At 41.2% G+C, this 20,241-nt stretch overlaps 1 protein-coding gene across 2 annotated transcripts in view; it reads right to left on the bottom strand.

Annotated features, from left to right (window-relative positions):
• Positions 1 to 20,241, bottom strand: part of TMEM131 (transmembrane protein 131) — a 264,088-nt gene that overhangs the window by 111,250 nt on the left and 132,597 nt on the right. For both annotated transcript variants that reach the window (XM_083168563.1, XM_083168562.1), the window contains exon 4: positions 7,168 to 7,236. In XM_083168563.1, coding sequence (XP_083024689.1) covers positions 7,168 to 7,236 — 69 coding nt within the window. The remainder of the gene's footprint in view (positions 1 to 7,167; positions 7,237 to 20,241) is intronic.

Raw genomic sequence — 20,241 nt, 5'->3', positions numbered from 1 at the left:
TATATGTGTGTGTGTCCTGAAGACGGGTGCTAATCACAAAACTGCGTAGACCGCATAAAGCTTTTTCATATCTCACCAAGGCCTTGAGTGACGCTTCTTACTTGGTAATATATGCGTGTGTGTGTGTCTAAATGAATATAGAATATAGACAATACATTTTCTATGTCAATGTATAGAGAATTGACATTTTCATCATATGTCAGCAACAACTCATGCAGTCCACACATGCAAAGAAACGAGCCATAGGTGTCAAAATTAGATGCTTGTGATCAAGTTAAATGACTAAAGGTTTAAGCATTGAACATGCTTACTGAAATGTATTTAACATTGAATACAAAATTCTCCATTGGTAATGACAGCTTCAAGGTGCCTCCTGTATGCAGAAAGTAGTCGCATGCATTGCTACGGTGTGATCTTGGCCCATTCTTCCACACAGTCCTCAAATCTTGAAGGTTCAGCGGGTCTCTTCTATGAATTCCGATCTATCATTTTTTTTCTATAGATTTTCAATTTAATTCCAGTCAGGTGATTGCTGCCCAGCCAGAGTCCTGTCCCCCCCTTCCCATTTTTTCATTCATCCTCACTTCAAATCAAATTACATAGGTCAGTACCGTACACAGAAAAACAGCTCCACAACAAGATGTAATCACCTCCTATGCTGTGTACACACAGTCCGATTTCCTTTCCGATGTTGACGATAGTCGTCATCGGATCGGAATCGGATGCAGATCACAAGGGTTTTAACCCTTGCGATCCCGATCCGATCCCGATGCGCGTTCACGTATCGGAAGCCAGAAAGTCTTGGCTGCCTTGTCTATATAGTGCAGATCTGCACTATATAGTCAAGATAGGATGCAAATCTGATGTGCCTTAAGATCCTATCCACGATCCTATCTGATCGGATCGTGGATAGGATCTTAAGGCACATCTACCGTGTAGTGTAGTATAGTGTTTTGGGGGAGATGTGCATTGCCAATTCTCCTACAAATGTGTGTATTATGGCATCCAAAGAGTTCAGTTTTTGTCTCATCTGACCAAACTATATTTTCCCTGTATTTGACAGGCATATCCAAATGTTGTGCAGCAAGCTTTAAATGAGTTTCATCATGGTTTTTCTTTAGCAACGGAGTATTGCGTGGTGCACCTGCATACAGGCTATGGCAGTTGAGTGCATTGCTTATTGTTTTCTATGACATTGTACCTTCAATCCTCGCCTGTGCACCTGGTGGATAGTGATACAAGAAACCATGGAGGTGATCTAAGACTATTGAAGCATCCAACAGGTGCACATCAGCACATGGTGTCACATCCATACAGAATGCCACACACATCACATGCCAGGCAGGCTTTTGTGACTACAGCCCCACATTCTGCTTCCTTTTATCCACATGCCATCTTTCAGCCACACTGGCCGATTTGGAACATTCCCTCAATGGAGCCAGTTCATCATCAAGGCATTCCTGCTGATGTGGAACATGGGGCTTCACAGATGACAATAGAGAGGTGCACGTACTCTTACACCTATCAGAAGAGGGTTCTGCATGGCACCCAAGAGGGAGAAAAAACAAAAAGAAAATTGTTCCATTTGCATTTTAGCATTAGAAGAAGGTGAAAGTGTCAGGCGCCTCCCCTGCATGACACAATGTAAAAATTATTAGAAAAGTGAACAGAAAGGAAAGCTGTGGCTTAGGGTTAATGGCGAAACCCCATTAAAAGAACAAACGGCAGCCACCTTATTGACAAATTGGGTTTATGTTTCCTTGAGTGAAGTGGCCACTTTTCAGCCCTTCTTGACACCAGATAATTCTCCAGAAGTCTTTGCCTCACTGTGCATGCAGATGCACACACACCTGCCTGCTGCCATTCATCAGCAAGCACTTCACAGGTGGTGCCCCAATCCCACAGCTGAAATCAACTTTAAGAGGCGGGCCTGATGCTGCTTGTTGGATGATTTTGGGTACCATGAAGCATTCTCTAAAACTATTGACCCTCACTCGTTAAAGTTCTCGATGATCCGATAGTTGATTGAGGTGCTATCTTAGTAGCAGCAATATCCTTCCATGTGAAGTCTTTTTTGTGCAAAGCATTGATAAATGCACGTGTTTCCTTGCAGTTAACCAAGGTTAATAGAGGAAGTACAATGATTTCAGGAACCACCCACCTTTTTACCTGTTCTACTAACTCAATCAGCATGACCGAGTGATCTCTAGTATTGTCCCCGTCAACACTGTAACCAGTGTTAATGAGAGAATCCTTGACATGTTAGCTAGTCCTTTTGTTGAAGGTCTGAAATGCCGTGGATATGTTATTGGGATTAAGAGACACTTTACAGTTAATCACATTTCATCTGAACACTCTTCCTTTTTATGATGCCAATTTGCATATACTCCAATATGTAGCTTGTTAATGCTCTGCATAGCACATGTATGAATGGCCTGCTATTACACTGGCTTGTGGTGCAAATACTGTAAACTATTTTTTGCTCATCTTAATATGACACAAACATTGGACAGACGTCTACAGATCTACACTTTACCTCCACAAAAGGGAAAAAAAACTAAAATAGTTCAAATTACATAGCACATATTTCAAGTCCAGTGTAAACAAGTCTAACCACATTTCATATGGCTATTTGAAAATCCCTACATTGAATATACTATTTACCACAAAAAAGTCAGATCTGAATAGATATTTCAGCACCATTTTTTACATCACTTCGAAATTTTAGTCATGCGGAATAAAATGTACTTTGTTTGCAAATACGATAGACCTTATACCTTTATAAGAGTCTCAGGGCATATGGTTTACTTGGCCTTACAAACTGATCACTGCCAGAGGACTCCTTCACTTATTCAGGACTTTCAGCAGGAGCACAGTTTGTACATTAAGCCTAGGAATGGTCAACACAACCGCTCAAAGACTGCCCAATATTATCTAAATTCAGTTATAGGATCTTCGAAATCAATCAGAAAAGCGCAAATCAATCCAAACACATTGTGATTTATAACCGTAACACAAGATGAACAGACCCCAAAACATTAAGGCCACAACACATCTAAGCACCTTCCCCTGATTAGCATACCAACATTTGATCAGCTACCCATCGGAAGGAAAGGTCAGGTTAAAAAAAAAATAATAATTAAATTTGTTGTTCCCAGAAATTTTCAGTTGGGAATAGGGAATAAAGATTTTGTGGTACTTACGTATTATCTGGGCTGCCGATTTTTTGATTGTATGCCTTAACTTAAAGCATACAATCAGATGCGATGCGATATCGCATCGCATACGACCATATCGCATGCGATGCGATGACCCGATTTTTCCATAGGATTCAATGTTAAAATGGACTGAGTCCATTTTAACATGGAATTCAATGAGAAAAAGGGGTCCTTTTCATACCCCTACTATCCAAGTGGGCATGGAGTTGGATATAAACCTGTGGCGAGCGTAGCGAGCCACCGAGCCCGAAGCGTGGCGAGCGAAGCGAGCCCCGCGAGGGGACGGTATTCTGTGTCCGCTCGCCTCGCTACGCTCGCCACAGGTTTATATCCAACTCCATGCCCACTTGGATAGTAGGGGTATGAAAAGGACCCCTTTTTCCCATTGAATTCCATGTTAAAATGGACTCAGTCCATTTTAACATTGAATCCTATGGAAAAATCGGGTGCATCGCATGCGATATGGTCCGATGCGATGCGATGGAACCAATTTCAAAATCGGCAGCCCAGTTAGTACATAAGTACCGATTTTGTTTATTAATTTGTTTGTTTATTTGTGAATTATGGAACTATGTTGTAGATGTATAGAAGGCCTTAACAATGCCATGAAATACCAAAAATAAGATGCAAAATTGTATATTGATGTTATCCACTACATTGTAAACCTTATAGCCCTTAAGACAGGAGAGAATGATATATTGAATTAAAATTTCAGATATTTAGGAACCAGTAAGAACACAGATATTAATTTGCACTAATAGAAATTACGTACAGAATGTAGTATATGTTGAGTATCCCTCGTCCAGATAACAATTATCCAAAACCGTAGGTTTCCGGAATGTATGTAATATATATGTATGTAATATATATGTATGTAGTGTGTGTGTGTGTGTATATACATATACACACACACACACACACACACACACATACATATACATCTACATATATACACACACACTTGCGGCCCTTACATCGCCTGCTCGACCCCCAATTGCTCTCTTGCCGCAGCACTCACTTACCTGATTCAGAGGCATCCCACATCCATCACCTGATCATTCCCGGTCCCAATGAAGCATTGCACGGATGACATCATGACAATGCATGATTGGAACCGCCGTTGATACCTCTGACCAGGAGAGTATAAAAATATTCCAAAATCTGGAATAATCCCTTATGCTTCTGTTTCCAAGCATTTCGGATTTTTAACCTGTAACAAATGTTTTATTTATTGTCTGTCTCCCAAATTTGTCTAAACTGGCCTGCAGAAATGTCTATATGTCTGAAAAATCTTGGTGCTAAAATTTAAACTTCATGTTAGCAGACTGAAACTAATATTGTTCACATAATCTGAAACTGTACAGCAGTGATAATGGAAGTGGTCAGCATTTGAGAAAATACATATGTCCCTTTGAGAGACATAGGGCGGGATGATCTAACATCCGCCGCCCATTTCTGCCCCTCTCCCCTGACCACCACATTTTTACTAATCGCACATGCAGTAAAATATGCGATTAGTAATGCAAAGGATGGCTCTTGTGATAAGAGCGGTCCTTTGCAATGTGATGCCGTCCCTGGACTTCTGGGTCTGAGACCCAAGAGTCCCTCTGCACATGTGCACAGTCACAGTGACGCCTGCCCATCGGCTACCGCCAGCAAAAGCTGAGGATAGCCCCTGCAACGCTGCCCCTGTATATAATATTAGGGGGTGTTCAAAAATGCCTTAAAAACTGTTGAAAACTGCCACAATTTTGCCTAGTGAACTCATGTGGATTGGCGGCTAGTTCCCCAATCCAGGTGTTTATCACCTTGTCTAAAAATTGTCCCTCCATTTAAGCATGGCAAAACCCCATTCAACCATTTCCAATTATCCCAGATGCATTTTTCAGAGGATAAAAAAAAAGCAATAAAAAACAATGAAAAGTGTACCCGCAATCCCATAAAAACACATGGGATCAGAAGTTCCTGATCACCTCTGTTATCATGGTCCTGACAGCTGCTTTTTGGGGTTTATGCTTTTAGTGCCTGAGCAAGGCGAATCAGAATATCCAATAAGGGAAAGTATTGAAGTAAAAGTATGTGTGCAACTGCAATGGAAGCTAAGCTGTAAGTTATTTAACACAGCTATTCTCAAACTTCTAGTTATTCCATACTTTGACCAAATACTGCATAATAAAAATAAATGTATTCATATGTCAGAGGTTCAGATAAACTTTTTTTTTAAGTGATAAAAAGTCATTAATGACCAATCGGCTCCTAACTGTAATTTTACCAACACAAGCGCTCATTTATTATGCTTGGTGAAGTGATACAGTGGCCGTTGATAACGCACTACAGAATCCTCTCCTTTCATTTTTCAAAGCCAGTCTGTAACTTAACAGTTAGGTGATTGGCTGGTGCATTATTACTTTATCCCTTCACTAGGCAAAATATCTATCTCACAGCCTGTAACGTGACAGTTAGGAGTGGATTGGCTGATACTTTCTCTCTTCACTTTATCACTTTTCAAAGCTTAGAGCCAGAGTGGGCAAGTAAAAGTTCTAACATTAGTGCTATATATGTACAAATATGTAACATTTTCACTTCAGAGATGATAACTTTTGCCATAACAGGGTGAATACAAATGTGACAAGACTGCAATAAAACTACAACTACAGTACATGCTTAGCTAAATGGGAATAAAAGCCACTAAAAGGGTGTCATTTTCTTGTCATCAACACATAAGCCAGTACACTGCAGGAGCACAATACATAAACAAAGAGTGGTGTGCTCATTCTATAAAACAAAGAACAAAACATGGAGTCAGTGAAACAGTTTAAAGAGGTAATTATACTCTAATATCCTGTTGACCTGCCAGACCTAGGCAAATAACACAAGTGCACACAGATATGGCAGGGAAAGTATATGGCATGCTTAAAGTTTGCCTAAAATAAATCTGCTTATTCGATCACAGTGCTCAAGCAACTATTGAACTATTCCTGAAATACACATACTCAGGATTTCTGCAGGGAAAAGTCACAGGGATTCAAGGGAAACTTTGCTGTGTTATGAGCCATTAGCATTTACCGATTTTCTAATACTGGGCTATATAACACATGGCATTCTGGTCTTTCAGGTACTGGGAGAACACAAAACCATTTCCTTGCACTAGAGCATACCACCAAAGCAGAGGACACAGAGTCTGAGTCTGAACAAAGCTGGTAAATGGCAGAAAAAGGCATAACATGTGAAAGGTTCCAAACATTTTTAGCTATGCTAAGTTTGAAAAACAATTAGCTTTGCAAGCAATAATGGTTTCATTGTTATTAGCTAAACATCCTGTGCCTGCTCTACTGCTTAGATTAAAAATGTTGTTTACATGCATTTATTACACTCCACATGTAAACCATGTTTGGGTTTACATGTGGAGGGTGACAAAAAAAATCGTAGCCAACATTCCTTTAACACCATAAAAATCCAGAACCTATATTTGCGCTAATCATTCTCAATGAAGACTAGCCGTCACACGGGAGAACGGGAGGAGAGATGCTGAAAGCTGTCAGTTTGGCAGAGCAGCATGTCTGTTTCTGTGGTTGCTCAGTAAAGCTCTGCACAGTCACGCTTGCACAGAATTTAAAGTCAAGTTCACAATTTCAACATTATAAAAACACACAAATCAAGTTTCAGAATTCAAAATTCTAACACAGACATAAAATTGTTAATATTTCACAGCTGACATCCACACTAAGAAGGTTGTAAAATAAAGAAAATGAAAATATGAAACAGGGTGACTCATAAAACAAAAATAGTAAAAGTAGTTACATTTAAATCATCAAATTAGTGCCATAACTTAGCATCTAGATTTCTCACTGATGACAAATTTGACAGCATGAATATATATTTGGTGTGCTTTGAACATTAAGTATATGCAAGACAGGCGCAAATAAATAAATAAAAAGAATCTACTTACTGTTCGTGGAAGTCCAACATTGGTGGTTCAAACCGTATTGGTCTACAATTCCCTCTGTGTAAGGACATACTGTGGAAAGAGAGACAGGTCTGTAATAAGAGAGACAACAGAAAACCCATCTTCGCAGCAGATTGAACATAGGTGTAATCGCAAGTTCCTCTCACAATGAAATGCCCAAAGGACTACAGCAGTTACTGTTTAGAAGGGGGAACTTGACAAACTCGTTTGGCTAGGGAAGAATTGCTGCAGCTTTAAACCAAACCCCTTGGCAACATTGTTTATAGAAACCATGTGATCTTGGCTTCAAGTCACTTATTTTACACATTCAACCTGTGCATTGGTCGATCGACTCACAATTTGTTTAGACACTAAGTACACTAAAGCAGTTTGTTTGAGAAACTTCTATAGTATAATTATATATATATATATAAAATGTATAGAGCTACAAACAACCTTTAGTAGTTACCATTAATTCCATTTCTCTGAAACCACAGGGGACACTGCAGGTCTAGCTACAATGGGGGATAGAGTGATGTACACCTACAAATTTTAGATGGTGACAGGCTCCTCCCCCTTTATCCCCTCCCAGACATCAGTCTTCGAAAACTTGGCCGGAGAGGAGAAGAGACCAAGCAATCTCCCAGGAAGAAGCAAGAGAAGACAGAAAAGAACCCCAGCACTCACAATACATACACCATGGCATAATGGGAAGCACTGGGAGGGCGTGCAGTGTCCCCTGTGGAATTGGAGAGAGAGAATTAACGGTGAGTACAAAAATCCTTTTTGTCTTCATCCACTAGGGCAGTGGTTCCCAACCCTGGTCCTCAAGTACCCCCAACAGTGCACATTTTTAAGGTCACCCGGCAGGTGCACAGATTATTCATGCACATTTTAAAAGATCCACATGTGGAGCTCATTATTTAACTGATTCTGTGTGGAGACCTGCAAAACGTGCACTATTGGGGGTACTTGAGGACCAGGGTTGGGAACCACTGCACTAGGGGAAACTACATGTCTTCTTACAATAGGGACATCCCAAAGATACCCTCACTCGATTGAGAGCGCAGAACTGCGCATCTGAACCTAGAGGCAGATGCAGCAGAAATGTCAAACCTGTAGTATTTCACAAATGTATTTGAACCTGAACAAGTGGCTGCTTAGTCAGACACCCCTGTAGCTGCTGCATAAGAAGGACCTGGAAAACACATATAATGAGCAGAGATTCCCACTGAAGGTGGCCTTGTAAGCCTCACAAATTGTTGAACAGATCCAACCAGCCAATGTTTGTTTTGAAGCCGGCACGTCTCTTGAGTCAGTGTAACCCTTCGGTAAATGTGGAGAGGCAAACCCATCCTTTGAGAAAGCAGGTCCCTTTGGCAAGTCCTGGAACTGAAACGGCTCTATGGGAGAGCCTTGATAGAGTCTACCATCTTCCCTAATAGGCTTGCAATTAGATTTTAAAGTAGTCTCTAGTTTACGGTCAGGGGCTTCCATTACCGTGACCTCTCCCGGGACTGGCAAAGCAGTCATTTTAGACACAGATGTGATTGCAGGTGGTGGAGGTTCCTATTTAAATCTGGACTACTGTGGGAATGGACACTGATTGGTCTTAGAGAATTACCAAAAATCAAAGCCTGTGTAGTAGAGTCTGCATCAGAAACATTAAGTGTCCAGCCTTAATGAGAGCATCAATACCCTGAAAGCTACCTTTTGATTCTTTATTTGAGGAAGCAGTGGCTGAACCAGAGCCTTCATCTTCAGATAAAGACTAACAGAGACAAGTGCAGCTGACATTGCGTATAAAGGGTCACTGATAGACCTAGTAAGTATCTACAGACTTAGTCAGCGTAGTAGCCCATTAAATGTGTGCCTGTAAGGTCTCTCTGTCCCTGTGGGACGCATCCAGTATTACAGCTAAGTCAGACAAGACTGAGATGAACAGATCCCCTGCGGGAACAGTGCTCTATGTCTATATAGGGACTTCCCAGACACTTTATAACATGCTTCACACACAGAAACTCCTTTTATGTGCTGAATAAATGGTCCTTTGCATAGCCTGCAAGTGAACCCTTTGAAGCAGTTCTCCTGCCTGTCATGGTTATAGAAGGTACTCTCACACTTACAGGTATAATGTGGTAGGAGAGGAAAGAGACCAGTGAAGAAGGCAACAGGTGAAGCGGAAGTCACCAAACTCCAGATTGCCAGCCACTATTTTATAAATACATTCCACTCACAAGCACAAAGCTGGGCAATTGCGGCCCTCCAGATGTTGAAGAACTACACATCCCAGCATGCCTTGCATCAGTTTCAGCATGGCCACATAGCAAAACTAATGCAAAGCATCCTGGGATAACTCACAGGTACCCCATGCTGTGTGGAGAAAGCGCTGCAAACTGTAAAGGTAATGCAGAGATCACAGACTCAGGGAAGTCAGCAGAGTGTTAAAAATGGCACCCATACTGTGAGGATGCCAGCCGCAGAGATGAGAGAAGACCAGGAGATGGTCTGACAGTGAAAGACTCACTGCATGAGCTGAAGACCGCAACACCAAAACTCAAACATGTCTGATAAGACTATGGGCGCACTAGCAGTGCAACACCGCTATACTGCCTTAACACCTGCAGCTGCTGCTAACTTCCTACAGCTCAAGCGTTATGCTGACCAGGCAACACACGGCGGAAGTGTGCTCTCATCTTGTTCTTGGTCCCCTGGTGTGTATCTATGGCCAAAGGTCCCCAGTAAGGGAATACCTGTGGCTGGGTTAGAGAGGCTCACTGCAGGCGGTGACTACTCTTCCCACTTCATGGGTTCACACATAGAATGTAGACAGTGGTCACTATCTGTCTGTCCTTTTATAAATAATTATAAACCATTAAAAGCCAGGCCCCTAATAGGAGATCAAGCTCTGGGATCAGACTCCTCTGTTTACATTTCTAAGACTGAGGTATGGGAGGTGATAGAGGCAGAGGAGCCTGTTACCTTCTAAAAGTCCAGACTCCAGCAGTACACCACTCTACTCCCCATTGTAACAGAGTCCCCTAGTGGAGATAGATAGATAGATAGATAGATAGATAGATAGAGAGAGAGATATCTATCTCATATATATATATATATATATATAATCACATATACACATATACACACACACACACACACACACACGAAACCTTTACCCAATCTGTAGAACATTGAATGAAATGAAGGTCCAACATTTACGGATATAATGAAGACAAATATAAGTTTTTAATCTAATTTATAGAGCTGTATAATGTATGCTCATCTTAGCTGTTAGATGGACAATAAACCATACATCTTCTACATTAAAAGCTACTTTACAATATTTTCATATCCGTGAGCATCAGTCCGGTGTGCTAGCTGGCTAGAGTGTTTATGTATTTTTTTTCTCAGCAGGTGTCAGGGTACACAAATTTTTGTAGCCCTGACTCCCCTGGGAAAACAAACTCTGGTGCCTATATAAAAAAAAAAGATGTTTGTAACAGCGCCGGCTGTACAATAATAAAATTAACGTTTTTTTCAAAATAAACAAAATCTCTCTCTCTCTCTCTCTCTCTCTCTCTCTCTCTCTCTCTCTCTCTCTCTCTCTCTCTCTCTCTCTCTCTCTCTCTCTCTCTCTCTCTCTCTCTCTCTCTCTCTCTCTCTCTCTCTCTCTCATGTCCAATGCACTCACGGTTACTATTAATCCTTTGGGTGGTGCTCCCATCAGGCTCGTATTTGAGTATACGGTCCAAATCCACAGTGTCTCATAGAATCAGGGCACTCACCAAAACAGCAGATTTTTTCATGGCAGTCCAAACTCCCACATAAAAAAAGCAACTGTTGCATTTTTTATGTGGGAGTTGGACTGCCATGAATAAGGGCCTGGACAGGTCTGAAACGTCGGCTTACTACCAACTATTGTGATGGAATAAAAAGCATTGATCTACTGCTGTTTTGGTGAGTGCCCTGATTCTATGAGAAACTATGTATGTAGATATGTATGTATATATGTATGTATATATGTATGTGTGACGACCCGGCACTTCCAGAAGCAGCGTTCAAGTACCTAGGTGCCTTTGCAGGAATATATAGACGTAGTGTAGCTGAGAACCCCAGGGGGTTAGAGCATCACACGGCACTCCATGAAAGAAGGTTACTTTTATTGTAGCAACAGTTTCGAGGCTTAGAGCCCCTTCGTCAGGCTGCTGTAAGCCTGACGAAGGGGCTCTAAGCCTCGAAACTGTTGCTACAATAAAACAACAAAAGTAACCCTCTTTCACGAAAATCCTGGAGTGCCGTGCAATGCTCGAACCCCCTGGGGTTCTCAGCTACACTATATATATATATATATATATATATATATATATATATATATATATACAGTCGGGCAAAAAAGTATTTAGTCAGCCACCAATTGTGCAAGTTCTCCCACTTAAAAAGATGAGAGAGGCCTGTAATTTTCATCATAGGTATACCTCAACTATGAGAGACAAAATGAGGAAAAAAAATCCAGAAAATGACATTGTCTGATTTTTAAAGAATTTATTTGCAAATTATGGTGGAAAATAAGTATTTGGTCAAAAACAAACAAGCAAGATTTCTTGCTCTCACAGACCTGTAACTTCTTCTGTAAGAGGCTCCTCTGTCCTCCACTCGTTACCTGTATTAATGACACCTGTTTGAACTCTTTATCTATATAAAAGACACCTGTCAAACACTTCAAACAGTCACACTCCAAACTCCACTATGGCCAAGAGCAAAGAGCTGTCAAAGGACACCAGAAACAAAATTGTAGACCTGCACCAGGCTGGGAAGACTGAATCTGCAATAGGTAAGCAGCTTGGTGTGAAGAAATCAACTGTGGGAGCAATTATTAGGAAATGGAAGGCATACAAGACCACTGATAGTCTCCCTCGATCTGGGGCTCCCCGCAAGATCTCACCCCGTGGGGTCAAAATGATCACAAGAACGGTGATCAAAAATCCCAGAACCACACGGGGGGACCTAGTGAATGACCTGCTGAGAGCTGGGACCAAAGTAACAAAGGCTACCATCAGTAACACACTACGCCGCCAGGGACTCAAATCCTGCAGTGCCAGACGTGTCCCCCTGCTAAAGGCAGTACATGTGCAGGCCCGTCTGAAGTTTGCTAGAGAGCATTTGGATGATCCAGAAGAGGATTGGGAGAATGTCATATGGTCAGATGAAACCAAAATAGAACTTTTTGGTAACAACTCTACTCGTCGTGTTTGGAGGAGAAAGAATGCTGAGTTGCATCCAAAGAACACCATACCTACTGTAAAGCATGGGGGTGGAAACATCATGCTTTGGGGCTGTTTTTCTGCAAAGGGAACAGGACGACTGCTCCGTGTAAAGGAAAGAATGAATGGGGCCATGTATCGTCAGATTTTGAGTGAAAACCTCCTTCCATCAGCAAGGGCATTGAAGATGAAACGTGGCTGGGTCTTTCAGCATGACAACGATCCCAAACACACTGCCCGGGTAACAAAGGAGTGGCTTCGTAAGAAGCATTTCAAGGTCCTGGAGTGGCCAAACCAGTCTCCAGATCTCAACCCCATAGAAAATCTTTGGAGGGAGTTGAAAGTCCGTGTTGCCCAGCGACAGCCCCAAAACATCACTGCTCTAGAGGAGATCTGCATGGAGGAATGGGCCAAAATACCAGCAACAGTTTGTGAAAACCTTGTGAAGACTTACAGAAAACGTTTGACCTCTGTCATTGCCAACAAAGGGTATATAACAAAGTACTGAGATGAACTTTTGTTATTGACCAAATACTTATTTTCCACCATAATTTGCAAATAAATTCTTTAAAAATCAGACAATGTCATTTTCTGGATTTTTTTTCCTCATTTTGTCTCTCATAGTTGAGGTATACCTATGATGAAAATTACAGGCCTCTCTCATCTTTTTAAGTGGGAGAACTTGCACAATTGGTGGCTGACTAAATACTTTTTTGCCCGACTGTATATATATATATATATATATATATATATATATATATATATATATATATATATATATATATATTCAGAAGGTAGATCCGTATATATATATATATATATATATATATATATATATATATATATATATATATATATTCAGAAGGTAGATCCGGCACTTCAGGTCTTAAATATAGCCAAGGTATGGTTAATGCGCCCCGGTGCCAGCAATAGGGACCTTGCAGCCCCTGGTATATACAGAAGAGGACAAAGGGCACTCAGGGTCTTTCTCAGGTGAAAACAAGAGACTGTTTATTCAGTCATAGAAAACGTCCGTCTACGTTTCGGGGTCTCCCCCTTCGTCAGGACAGGTTAGCCGCTAACCTGTCCTGACGAAGGGGGAGACCCCGAAACGTAGACGGACGTTTTCTATGACGCTCGAAACACTGGTGTCGGTTTCACCCATGCAATAAAAGCCTTTTCAGCAAGAAACAAGTCTCCGAGTGACGCCCTTGCCTGTCTTCTATTTGTTGTGCCTTATTGGTTCAGGGAAGGCACCGGAGCAAGCTGCATCCTTAATGCGAGTGGAGTGCCGGATCTTCCATTTCTATTTATATATATATATATATATATATATATCATACACACACACACACATTTTATTTTGAGCAAAACAAATTTATAACACGTGGCAACCAAAGTTCACTCATACAAACCAATTTAAAACAACAAAACAAAAACACTTGAAATTGGTTTGTATTATGCCACGACTACGGACATGACACAGCGACTTCTATATATTAGCATCAGCTAAATCCCCGTAATCTCTCCCCTAACAATCCTATAGGACTGGAGAAAAATCACTAACATTCTTATTTTCAATCCCGGGATCGGCGGGATCCCGGGATTTGGCCCCCAAAACACCAGGATTTTCTAATCCCAGGATTGGTGTATCCAATCTCGGGATTAGACTGCGTGGCCCGGCAGCGTGGCCCTGCGCAGCGTGACAAGGTCATAGGTCACACTGCGCAGGCCGCACAGACAGCCTAAGAAGTGTCCTGAACGTGCTGGCTGGCTCCCGGAGACCCCGCCTACCCACCTGACTCACTGTGAACTCTCTCCCCCACACGGCTTCCTGCCTGCTCCTGTCTTGGACGTGCTGGCTGGCTCCCGGAGACCCCGCCTACCCACCCGGCTCCTTGCTCCCTAAGACCCCTCTAGGCTCCCCACCCACCCGGCAACATCACCATGCCCAGCCACCCAACGGGCTCCATGTAAGTAAACATGCAGGGAATTTTTTTTTATTTTTTTTAGGGAAGCCAATCCCGGGAATGAAAAAATGCCCCGGGATTGGCTTCCCTAGTTACTGGTATGTAAGACTATTATGGAGTGCTATGCATCTGCAATGGTCCAATGGACAGTGTAGTAAGAGTGGGGAGCAGATCCTGTGATCTTGGGCCTAAGTCAGACTTGATCATAGTACAAATTTGTTCTCAAAATTAACAAAACCATGTTGCAGCGCAAGTGGGGCAGATGTAACGTGTGCAGAGAGTTAGATTTGGGTGAATTATTTTGTTTCAGTGCAGAGTAAATACCGGCTGCTTTATTTGGTACTTGTTTCCTAGCACGGCCACAATCTTGTGGATCGTGTACCTTTAAGTTAAGGTACACGATCCACACGATGGACCCGATTTCCTTTGAAATCAGGTCCATTTTGCCGGCAAAGGTACAATATCGGGGGCATCGCGTCGGTCGGGACCATTAACATTGGTCCCGACGCGACCGACGCGATGCCCCCGATTTCCCCATAGGCTTCAATGTTAAAATATTTTTTAACATTGAAATCGTGAGGATCGCGTCGGTCTTGTGCCATTATAATGGCACAAGATGAGATGGACTTGATTAAGTCGATCTCACCTTTAAAAAAATGTGAAAAATGTGAAATGGGCCGATATGACCCATTTCACATTATAGATGTCCCCGTCGTCACCCCACGATAGACGCCAACCCGAAGCGTGGCGAGCGCAGCGAGCCCGCGAGAGGCGGCGGTGCGCGTCCTCCGACCTTTTCATTCCCCTACTATTCACGTCGGCGTGGAGTTGAGAATAGAATAGTGTGGCAAGCGCAGCGAGCCACCGAGCCCGAAGCGTGGCGAGCGCAGCGAGCCCCGCGAGGGGACGCGTATAACTTCACAGGTATACGCGTCCCCTCGCGGGGCACGCTGCGCTCGCCACGCTTCGGGCTCGCCACACTATTCTATTCTCAACTCCACGCCGACGTGGATAGTAGGGGAATGAAAAGGTCGGAGGACGCGCACCGACGCCGCTCGCCACGCTTCGGGTTGGCATCTATCGTGGGGTGGGGTTTACGTCGCTAAATTTGGGGGTGTAGGGAATATTTTACAATGAAATCCAATGTAAAATCGGGTCCCAGGGACCCGATTTACATTTCATTCAATCAAAAAATCGGGTCCAAAATCGGGTCGGTCGCGTCGATCGCATCGCATGCGACCAAATCGCATGCGATGCGATCGACCCGATTTTTCCGACACGACCACCCCGATGTAAATCGGTGTGGCCGTGCTAGGAAACAAGTACCCTTTATTTTTACACTGTAATTTAGATTTCAGTTTCAACACGCCTCATCCATATTTAACTCTGCCCGTAATACACTTGCCCCACCTGCCGTGCAGCATGGTTTTGCCCATTTTGAGAACAAAAATTGCCATATAATCAAGCATGAATTAGTCCCCTTGGCCCAACTTTGGCCAACCGGCAGTGAACGGATACATGAGAGTGCCACTTGGGAGGGACCAGTCTGAGAAATATAGAAAAACAGTTGTATCTGCTTTTTAAGGGCCAGATGCCTGTAGCCCATGGGAGAAATCCAGCACCGTGTGTTCTGGCGAAGCCTCTGCAATGAGAATTCAATGAGGTGTGTTTAATGAGAGGCTAAGTGGGTCGCATTTTATTACCAGAAAGTTCTTGTGTACTTTGTACTATTTACAAACCTTGTTAACATCCAAAAAGGACTAGAGACTGCTGTCTCAAAACGTGTTGGACCTAACATGGTTTTTGACTCATCACTTATGAATTTATCGAAGGATCAAGGCACAATCATCAGATTGCTTAGGAGCCATAGCAGGGTAGGTCTGGACTACTGTGGCTCCTTCAATCATACTAGAGTACGATCCACCTGTTCACACTTTTAACAAGCACATGTTTTTATGCCAATAAAAGGAATTTAATGTATTTATATGTAGCAGAGTAATTTGTCCAAGCACTTGTATGGTTTAATTTTTTTTTTTTTTTTTACTTTGCAGATGATGACTCATTATCACTATGAAAAATTGAGTCAAATTTCGTTGAGACCCATGAGGTATCGGAGAAGGAGAAAACCAAGCCACTGCCCGACTTAAATGGGTTGCACATTAGTAAAGATTAAGGGGGGTATTCAATCGTTGTTGTGCGCCCGCAGCCATCTCCCGACGAGGGAGATGGCTGCGGGGCCCTATTCAATGCTGCCTTCCCCGACAGCATTGAACAGGGTTTCACCGCAGAACGAGCCCGACATCACAAGCTGTCGGGCTCGTTCTGCCGAGAAAAGCCGGAAATAGGCGAGCTCCCGGCCGGAGCTCGTCTATTTCCGTCATCAACTCGCGGCCACGCCCCCTTCTCGCCGCTCGGCGGCCGGGACATTGAATCCCAACTGCCGAGCTTCGGGCGAGCTGACCGAGAACGGGACAGGGGCACGGCTGTCGAGCTTGCTCGACAGCCGTTCCCCTAACATTGAATACCCCCCTAACAGTGCACCAGTTACCACCATTGTTCCAGGGTTAATTGATATTTTATCTCTTTAGAGTCTCTGTATATATATATATATATATATATATATAACTAACCCACAATAGTGTCAGTAGCGCCCTATATATAATGTGTAACACATGTAATGTCCATTTGAATAAAAGAAAAAACGCTAGTGGCTTCGATTTCTTTCTTGGAATGATTCTCCGTTTATTTTGATCAGTGCCCAACGCGTTTCGTTCCCGTTAGGAACTTCATCAGGGGTTTTTTGATCTATGAAATAACATAAATCCATATAAACATTGACATTACATAAATACAAATACACTGATAATTTTTATCATACTTAAAAAGAATTATTATTCATAAAAGATTTTTATATACATAAAAGATTTTTATATAAAAAAAGACATATTTTAGAATTCATTTAAAGAATCTTAAATGAAAATTTGATAAAAATCAATAGTATAAAATAAAAATAAAAAGTCGAACAGATTTTTAGTGGTGGAGGGAACAAGATTCTTGGGATCAGAATTAAAATTGAACACTGTTATAATTTTTGTATGAAGAAAAGTGTAGAATATATTTTTATTCTATGACACATACCTTCAATCTATTAGTGCCTTTTATAGGCCGAAAGTTTTCATATATCCTCATACAATGGTGGATTTTCTATTAATGGGTCTGTGAACAGGTAAGACCCATTTCTTAATAAAGGAGTTTTTGCTATTTCTATAATTATTACTATAAACAAACTATTTTATACACAGCATGACGTACCTTGCACTTATTCCAAAGAAAAAGGAGTAGGACTCTTCATGAGTAAGGCCTTAATTATAAAAGCAACCTCAACCCAATTTCCTAATGTGAAAGGAGATAATGGGTCTAAGTTCTATTACCACATTTTTTTACATCATTTCAGTTAGTCATAATAGATTTGAAGGTAACATACCTATTATTTTGGATGTGAAACTTTTGTGCCAGATCACATTGCAAAACAACAATATTCTAGTACTGGAATCCGTATGATGTCAAAGAAAGATTCCTAGTGCAGAAAAAGCATTTACCTATTACAGACATTCTTAGTGCAATTGAGGTCATCTCAAGGGACCAATTGTTGTTACTTACTGCTTCTATGTGTAGGTGTGTGCTCCTAGAGGTCCAGCCAGCAAGTGAAGCTCTGCTGTGCTGGAGACTCTATATATAGGGAGAGAGTGGTGACATCACTTCCTGTGTTTCTACAATTAATAATTTTTTTTTTTTTTTTTTTTTTTTTTTTTTATTATGAATATATTCTTTTTATGTGAATGGTGTATATTTAAGTGAAATAATAAAATACTATATGGGGGTGTAATGTTTAAATGTGTTTCTTACATATAGGTGTTCTATTTATATATTAATTCCTTAATAATAGATGTGAATATTCTTTGTCTGTGAAAAGTATTTATTAACTGGGTGGAGTTATACGGTATTAATGTTTTCATGTGCATGCATACAAACACATGCACACATATATATAAAAATACATACATGCATGTATGCATACATACAAGCACGCACATAATGCATAATATATTACTCTCTATTTTAGGCTCCCCAGATGACCTCAACTTTACATAGTAACTGGAATGTACTTTTAGGAACAATCTTTTTGACTTCACAATATCAAAGAAAGGCAGTAATTTCAATATTTTCATTGAGGCCCTTAGGGGTCATGGTATCTAGGGTATAGATCCAGAAAGATTCGCGCATAGTTAAAGTGCGATCTCTATCGCCTCCCCTGGGGTCCTCCTTGATATGTTCCAAAGCAGAAAATTTCAAACTGCTTATGTCAGAGTTATGTTTCACCTCAAAGTGTCTAGGGACACTATGGGTTTGGACTTTCTTTTTAATGTTTCGCAGGTGCTCTTGGATGCGGATTTTAAGGCTTCTTTTTGTTTTTCCTATATAACAGAGGTTGCAACCACATTTTATTATGTATACTATGTAACTGGAATTACAAGTTACTAGATCTTTCATCTTGAGTTCTTTTCTGTAGTTAATAGGGACCATGGAATCTAATTTTTCTATATGTTTACAACATATGCACTTATTGCAAGGATACAGTCCTTTCCGTCTGGGTAAGAATGTGTTGGAGTTCAATGTGTCTTCTTGTAAGTTGACCTCTTTCAATTTGCTTGGAGCTAGTATGCTCTTCAGGTTCTTCGCTTTCCTAAGGAAAGCGAAGAACCTGAAGAGCATACTAGCTCCAAGCAAATTGAAAGAGGTCAACTTACAAGAAGACACATTGAACTCCAACACATTCTTACCCAGACGGAAAGGACTGTATCCTTGCAATAAGTGCATATGTTGTAAACATATAGAAAAATTAGATTCCATGGTCCCTATTAACTACAGAAAAGAACTCAAGATGAAAGATCTAGTAACTTGTAATTCCAGTTACATAGTATACATAATAAAATGTGGTTGCAACCTCTGTTATATAGGAAAAACAAAAAGAAGCCTTAAAATCCGCATCCAAGAGCACCTGCGAAACATTAAAAAGAAAGTCCAAACCCATAGTGTCCCTAGACACTTTGAGGTGAAACATAACTCTGACATAAGCAGTTTGAAATTTTCTGCTTTGGAACATATCAAGGAGGACCCCAGGGGAGGCGATAGAGATCGCACTTTAACTATGCGCGAATCTTTCTGGATCTATACCCTAGATACCATGACCCCTAAGGGCCTCAATGAAAATATTGAAATTACTGCCTTTCTTTGATATTGTGAAGTCAAAAAGATTGTTCCTAAAAGTACATTCCAGTTACTATGTAAAGTTGAGGTCATCTGGGGAGCCTAAAATAGAGAGTAATATATTATGCATTATGTGCGTGCTTGTATGTATGCATACATGCATGTATGTATTTTTATATATATGTGTGCATGTGTTTGTATGCATGCACATGAAAACATTAATACCGTATAACTCCACCCAGTTAATAAATACTTTTCACAGACAAAGAATATTCACATCTATTATTAAGGAATTAATATATAAATAGAACACCTATATGTAAGAAACACATTTAAACATTACACCCCCATATAGTATTTTATTATTTCACTTAAATATACACCATTCACATAAAAAGAATATATTCATAATAAAAAAAAAAAAAAAAAAAAAAAAAATTATTAATTGTAGAAACACAGGAAGTGATGTCACCACTCTCTCCCTATATATAGAGTCTCCAGCACAGCAGAGCTTCACTTGCTGGCTGGACCTCTAGGAGCACACACCTACACATAGAAGCAGTAAGTAACAACAATTG

Source organism: Crinia signifera, chromosome 2 (genome assembly GCF_055691185.1).
Source record: "Crinia signifera chromosome 2, ASM5569118v1, whole genome shotgun sequence".
Classification (NCBI taxonomy): Eukaryota; Metazoa; Chordata; class Amphibia; order Anura; family Myobatrachidae; genus Crinia; species Crinia signifera.
The sequence above is the reverse complement of the archived record's forward strand: the minus strand, read 5'-3'. Positions and strand labels throughout refer to the sequence as shown.